The 7,002-nt window shown below is 42.8% G+C and overlaps 1 protein-coding gene across 1 annotated transcript; it reads right to left on the reverse strand.

Moving 5' to 3' along the window:
* Positions 1-1,603: 1,603 nt before the first annotated feature.
* Positions 1,604-6,879, reverse strand: LOC103805244 (mitogen-activated protein kinase kinase kinase kinase 4-like; the record flags this gene model as incomplete). The annotated part of the gene is made up of 5 exons (XM_009077884.1): positions 1,604-1,765; positions 2,522-2,686; positions 4,269-4,464; positions 4,862-4,934; positions 6,704-6,879. Coding segments are annotated over 5 exons (772 nt in total), but the record flags the coding sequence as incomplete, so codon positions are not given.
* Between the last annotated feature and the right edge of the window lie 123 nt (positions 6,880-7,002).

Genomic DNA, 7,002 nt, shown 5'->3' on the forward strand with positions numbered 1-7,002 from the left:
GGCTATCACCACCCCTGTGTAGGTCACGCCCAACAGAGACACTAACATCTCTTCAGCTAATGAACTGGAGAAGATCAATATCAACAACAACAAGTTCACTGACTTACCACTCTTAAAGCATTTTTAAATGCTTTAACAGCTTTAAAGCATTTATAAATTGCTGTGAATAACCATGACTGCTGACACAATTATGAAGTCTCAAACTTCAACCAAAAAATGCAACTCTGTACCACCAATTATGATTTTAGTGGAAGGATCTGTGGCTTCCAAGAAGTTCTGAGATGAAATAAGTAAAATTGAACAATATCCTTACAACTAGAATATATTATGTTAGCCATAACGACAAAAGCCTCACGCTGTGAACATAAAAAGCAGGCAGCACTTTATCTGCAACTAGTGATGTTCTATTTCACCACTAAATTAAAAGCTAACAGTCACTGCACACCAAATTCCATAACACATTTCATTCTGCTACAAAGGAATCATTTACAAAATACATGCCAAACCAGAGATGAGTATCTAAGATGACATTTTGCAGGTTTTTGTCTTGTAACTACAATGAAGTAGAAAAAGTTAAATTAATTCGTCTGAGTTGCATTTTCACCCAATAAAAAGCTTAGCAAAGGCTTTTGACTTTGATGTTGTGCATCTAGAAAAAGTAGCTCACTTCTCTGTCCACACTCAATTTACTCCTCAGCTGGAATAAGAATCAGCTCTCCACCACCAAACAAATATTGATTTCAGGAGTAGTTCATTCAAATTTCAGTAACGATTTGTTTGATCAGTCAGTGCAATAAACCCTTTGGAGACAGGGCACTTGTGGTTTTGACAGTTAAGTTGTACTTCAGAGAGAATGACTCTTGTTTTCATAAACTGCTCCTCTAACAAGAAGCTTAATGTCTTTTGTTTTTCTGATTTCATGTTGCTGCTTAGCTGTTTGCAGACCCTACTCAATTGTTACAATTCACAATTTCAACAATCCCAGCAGTTTCACTGAACTGTTTATCAATACAGAACATTTCACCTCAGGGAACTAGTTGCAGCACACACACACATCCAACATGCATAAAAATGGTGACAAAGACGACACTTGCTTAAAGACAGCAGCAAGGTGTCAAGAAGCAGCACTCTGCATTTCTCCTACATACACGTGCATGAGCTCTCCTCGTGCCTCTGCTTGGGTATTTTGGGAAGATACTTTGCCATGACTGCTTGGGAGCTGTGATGATATTCTGTCTCTGGGTCAATTTTGCGAACCCTAACAGACCCAAAGTCCTCTGTTAAACCTCAGATGATATTATCTTAATTTATTCCTGTTTGGGAGGCAAGGAGATGACACCTAGTTGACCAGAAGAACCTTGTTTCCCCACTTACCAGTCAAACCCTTCCCTGAACTCAAGTAGAAGTGACAGAGCAATTTTTCCTTTCCCTTATCCTCTGAATATTAATGGAAACCAAGGACTTTACTGTAGCATAAGTGTGTAGCAAGACACAGGTCAAGCTCCAGATTTAGGTTTAAAGACCAGTCTGCTCTCTGCTTTATCATTTACCACAGCATCATAAACTGCAAAGCACCAAAATGCCACTCTGACGGAGAAAGTACCTCTTTGCTTGTGCTGCTTGACAGAGGATGCACTGGTGTATTTGAATTCCTGGAAGACTCCTTCTTCTTCTGCTTGTGGTCATGCTGGAGAGACAGAAGCTGTGTCTGGTCTTTGGGGAGAGTTCGATGCACCTTCCTGTTGTGCTGCACATCTTCCATCTTCTGAAAGCAGAGAGTGATGCACCTCAGAGAGAACAATGCCTCAGAAGACAACCAGGTTGCCTGCTGGAAATACTGTCTTTTCAAACAACAAAACTAGTACAATTCCAGCAGGGCCAACAGAAGAATCAGAACCCTGAGCAACAGGAAGCATAAAGTGACACCAAACACTCTGTTCGGCTTTTTAGACAGTATGTTAGATAATCATATTTCTTCTTTTCACTTTTCTTAAGCCCAGAGGTCTTTAACCAAACACTCCATGCTTCTGTTTGATTACAAATCAATTTGCAGCTGAAACACTAGAAAAACATTGTGGCCAAGGTGCCAGACTTGATAATGAGTCTTCAGCATTAAAATTAATTCTGCTCCATTGTTTTTGTGAAAAAGAAATGGTCCTGGTTACAACCTGAATAGAAAATGGAGACTAGAGTTTTAAGCTTAGGTTTAGATGATGCTGGAAGCTTTCAGGATACAGGAAGTTTAAATCAGCACAAAGTGACTGAAGACCAGTTCAGTGCAGAGAAATAGCAGGGACAGAAGTGGGAGAGGCAATGTCCCTGCTGTAGATAAGGATGACTCAGTAACATATAAGTTGACTCAAAAGAAGGCTGAATTGAAGAACAAGAGGCAGTAAATGCACTAAAGAAATCATTCTTTGGTCCCTGAGTCAGGATGGGAACGCCCGCAGGGAAGTGAGAAGGACATGAGATACAGGAACAGGAAGCCACAAATTGCTATCAGTAAACACTCTTTTCCTACCTGCTTCTTTTCTAATATCCTCTGTCCATCTACTATGAAGTGTTCATCTTCCACAGCTCTTTTGTCATCTTTACTCCTTTCCTCTTTCCTCTGACTGGCCTTCGCCTCTGGCCACCTCTGCTCACACTCCTGTTGCCTTCGTAGCTCCTGCTCTTGCCTCTGGTGCTGGAAGAGAGCCAGGGAAAAACATTGCTTATTTTACTTTATTTTTGTACCCACCAATTACTTCTGCCAGTGTTCATTAATCACAAGGTCCACTTCCTGCTCTGCAGTCACTAGCAGGGGACACCCGACACACCACGCCGCAGAAGCAGGCAGCAATGAGCTGCCACCACCACAACTCCCAAACTTGAAGCGAAACCTTTGCCCTTTATGGCAGCCAAGGGCAGATTTGTCATTCATTTACGAAGGCATGCAAGATCTCTGCGACAGCTGGCAGCTAATCTAGTGACAAATGTCTTCCCGTCATTTCGAGAAGGAAGGGTTTTTCCGGAGTGCCCTCATTTTGCTGGAGCAGCTCCATAAATGTCAGGCAGGGGACACCCGACACACCACGCCGCAGAAGCAGGCAGCAATGAGCTGCCACCACCACAACTCCCAAACTTGAAGCGAAACCTTTGCCCTTTATGGCAGCCAAGGGCAGATTTGTCATTCATTTACGAAGGCATGCAAGATCTCTGCGACAGCTGGCAGCTAATCTAGTGACAAATGTCTTCCCGTCATTTCGAGAAGGAAGGGTTTTTCCGGAGTGCCCTCATTTTGCTGGAGCAGCTCCATAAATGTCAGCTCTGAAGGGTTCACACAGTGCTTGAGTTTGGTCAGTTACCCATGACAAGAGACATGGTGGTGATTGCTGTGTTGTGTTAGGACCCTTGATACAAAAAAGATACTGAAATGCTGGAACATGTCCAGAAATGGGCAATGGAGCTGGGGAAGGGTCTGGAGCACAAGTTTTATGAGGAGTGTCTGAGGAAGCTGGACTTGTTTAGCCTGAAGAAAGGCAGGTTCAGACGGGACCTTACTGCTCTTTACAACTATCTGAAAGGAGGTTATAGCCAGCTGAGGGTTGGTCTCCTCTCCCATGTGAGAAACAAGTTGTGGCATGGAAGGTTCAGATTGGACATTAATAAAAATTTCTTTAATGAAAGGGTGGTCAAGCACTGGAACAGAGTGCACAGGAAAGTGGTCAAATCACCATTCCAGCAAGTGTTCAAAAAACATGTGCATGTGGCACGTAGGAACATGGTTTAGTGGTGAACACGTCAGTGCTGGGTTAATCATGGGATTTGATGAACCTAGAGGTCTCTTCCAACCTTAACATTTCTGTGATTCACCACTGCCTCCACACCAGTGTGTCAGGCAGCCCAAAAGCACCAGCTATCTTTTAACATCTTAAATGGAAGCAGGGCCAGAACTCTGGACCAGACTGACTCTGAACTGGGAAATGCACATGAGAAAGCAACAGGGATCTCTCATCCCATCTGCCTGGGCTTCCACCACCAAACTAACTCAACCCAAATGCCCTTCTTCTGCTCCCAAAGCTCAGGGCAGGCTGCCAGCAGGAAAAGGACAGAGCCCATTTAAAATCATTGTGTTCAAAAGTGACACAGTTCCCCAAGGTGGAAGACTACAATCCAGGTTGTGCTGACAACGTAACACAGCTTTCTTGCCTTTCAAAGCCTACTCTCTACAGGCACATTTTTTATTTGTGATAAGACACAGAATAACAATACAAGCCAGTCCCTACATCCTCCAGCCTCCTCCTCTGCTCTTTCTGCTGCTCAATCCGCTTCTGTCGCTCTGTCAGTAGCTGTTTCTTGTATTTCTCCTGGTCCTTCAGCTGCTGCTGCTGACGATGAGGGTCAGAACGGTTTTTGTTCTCCTGCTGCAGCCTCAGAAATTCACGACGGAGAGTTGACTCTCCCGGGAGATTAACTATGGAGCTGAAACAAAGAGGAGGTTTCTACATGACTAAACATAACATTAAAGAGAGAATACAAGGTGCATTGGGAATTGCTTGTTGTCCTGTGTTAGCAAATTAAGATATATCTCCAGCATGTTGACTCTGCATCCACACTTGCTGTGCTACAAAACATCCTGAAGCTGATTATTGGGTCCTTCATTTGAGAGTTTCCTCCCTATTGCAGAGGAACTAAGAAGCAGCTTATTACAGATATTTTATACTCAGCAGTTATGTTTGATAGCTACAAAACAGTTAATGCTACCAAAGGGACACAGGAGATTAGGGATTCAGAGCAAGTTAAGAAAACTATTCTAGCTGAGGAGAGCTGCCTTCAATGAGAACAGCTTGGGCAGTCAAATTCCAGTAATAAAATTAACCTTGGTTCTCCTTCATCTTCATTCAGCTCATCATCTTCCTCCTCACTTCCACTGTAATCATAGTCCGTTTCTTCTAAAAAAGAGAATAAACAAACCCCAGAGAAGGATACTGTTATTTAAGATATGATCTTGAACTTTGCTTCTGAGCACTCAACCTGAACTACAGGCTCAGCAGGAATTGGAATTTAAAAGTCACAGGTTGCACTGAGAGGCTGAGGGGAGGAAAAATATCCATGTACATAATTCAAAATCTAGTTCAGATAATGTTTCAGGGCAGCCCCTTTACACACATCCACCTTTTCCCTTGACTGACTGTATTGGTTTTGCAAAACTAACCTATTTCCATAATCTGAAACAAATTAGGCTAAACCCACAGAGAAGCCCCACACCCACAGCACCACCAGCAGAGGGGTTCTTCAGAAAGACATTGAGGTAGGACATGAGAGCCTTGTGCTGCCCTGCTCTGCTGCTGTATCCCTGTTGTATGGCTACACTGAGGCCTTCAGAAAATCCAGGTTTCCTTTTGTATTAAATAACTAAAAAATCCAACCAAACTCGTGCTAGTTTTAGCACAAAGGTTCAGAAGCAGCCGACCCATGAAGTTCTCTTCAAGACTAACATGCAGGCAGCTTTGCAGGATAATTTCAACCTAATTCTACCCTGCATTGCTGGCTACACTGCATGCTGTATTGCCACTTCATTTTTTTTTGAAGCAACTATTTTGAAGTGTATAGTCTGGCATTTTCACACTGTTCTTGCTTTCAGGAAAGCTTTGATTAAAAATAGCACTTTTCAGGTCACAATATAACTATCAAGAAGTGATTGTTACCACTGCATTTCTACCCCCACCACACCTGCCAAGGGCATTTGTGAGAAACTAACTCACTATGTTTCCATTCCAATGTGATTTTAGATTTGTAGCTGAAAGAGGTGGCAGAATTTGCAACTATTACTGGAATCAGTAAATCTACATTGCAACAGAAATTTCATTTTAGGCACAAATATTCCTTGTCTAATCACTACTTGGAGTTTATAAGACACTTTCCAACACCATAGTACTCTCCAAGTTTGCCCTCATGGTCACTGATCTTCACAGTGCCTCTGCCAGTATAAAATATACAGAAGAGGAAGAGGGGAGAGAGAGCAGAAAACTGTTGGTCAACAGGCTATGTGTCTCTATCCCCTTTGCGCAGCCCCTAGTCTGCTGTGCACAGGCATTTACACAAATATCATCCCACTGCTTCTTCCAGGTTTGCTCTGAAGTACAGGGCTGGCATTTGGAACAAACTCAGAATCTCTTTTTCTTCATCCAGTCTGTGAAGCAGATGATTCATTATACCCATTTGTGTTTTCCTGGAGCCTGGAGCCCTTTCGAGCTCTCTTTTGTGCACTGCACTGCAAAACTAAAAAGCACCACTTCCCCCAAAGAACTCACAAGATGAAATTATAAGGAGATCTGACAGGTAAATTAGATGGATCTGGGACAGAAATATGAACTAAGACACCAGGAAACATTTCTGGAGTACTTCTTAGATACCCAAGAAAGAAGAAATCTAGACTTTTACTTGGACTCCTTGCTCCTGTTAGCATCAGGGTTGCTCTCAGTGAGTCAAGGTCAGTCAGGTTCCAAACACTTTAGCACTTAAACACCATTAAGGACCCAGGATTTGACAAAGAGATCTTCAGAATGGCCCCACCACTATCAAGGACACTATCAAGGACAATACTTTTTCAATTTTCCTGCTTCTAGTATTTCAGTTGCATTTGCCTTGTGCTCTGCTGCCGAAATCCAAAAAGGACCTGCTCTCTGAAGTCCCTTTTATTTTGGTTTTGCCATGTTACCCTTTTCTCCTTTTTTCTTCCTGGTCCTGTCCAGGTGATCTTTCAGCATGATGCGCACTTGCCGTTCGTTCTGCATGTCTCGGATGAAGGAATGCTTAAGCAAGGTTTCAGTGGATGGACGATGCAAATAATGTTTTACAAGGCAGCTTTCAACGAAGTTTAGGAATTTCTTTGACCTGAAAAAGTCAAAACAGTGGAGGAAAACCAACAATCCTTTCCAACTTATGCACTGAGCACTACCCCTGCATGATGGAAAGCACTAACTTTGCAAGGTTTCCTTTTACACTGGAACTGCATGA

This window comes from Acanthisitta chloris, unplaced genomic scaffold (genome assembly GCF_000695815.1).
Source record: "Acanthisitta chloris isolate BGI_N310 unplaced genomic scaffold, ASM69581v1 scaffold8527, whole genome shotgun sequence".
Taxonomy (NCBI): domain Eukaryota; kingdom Metazoa; phylum Chordata; class Aves; order Passeriformes; family Acanthisittidae; genus Acanthisitta; species Acanthisitta chloris.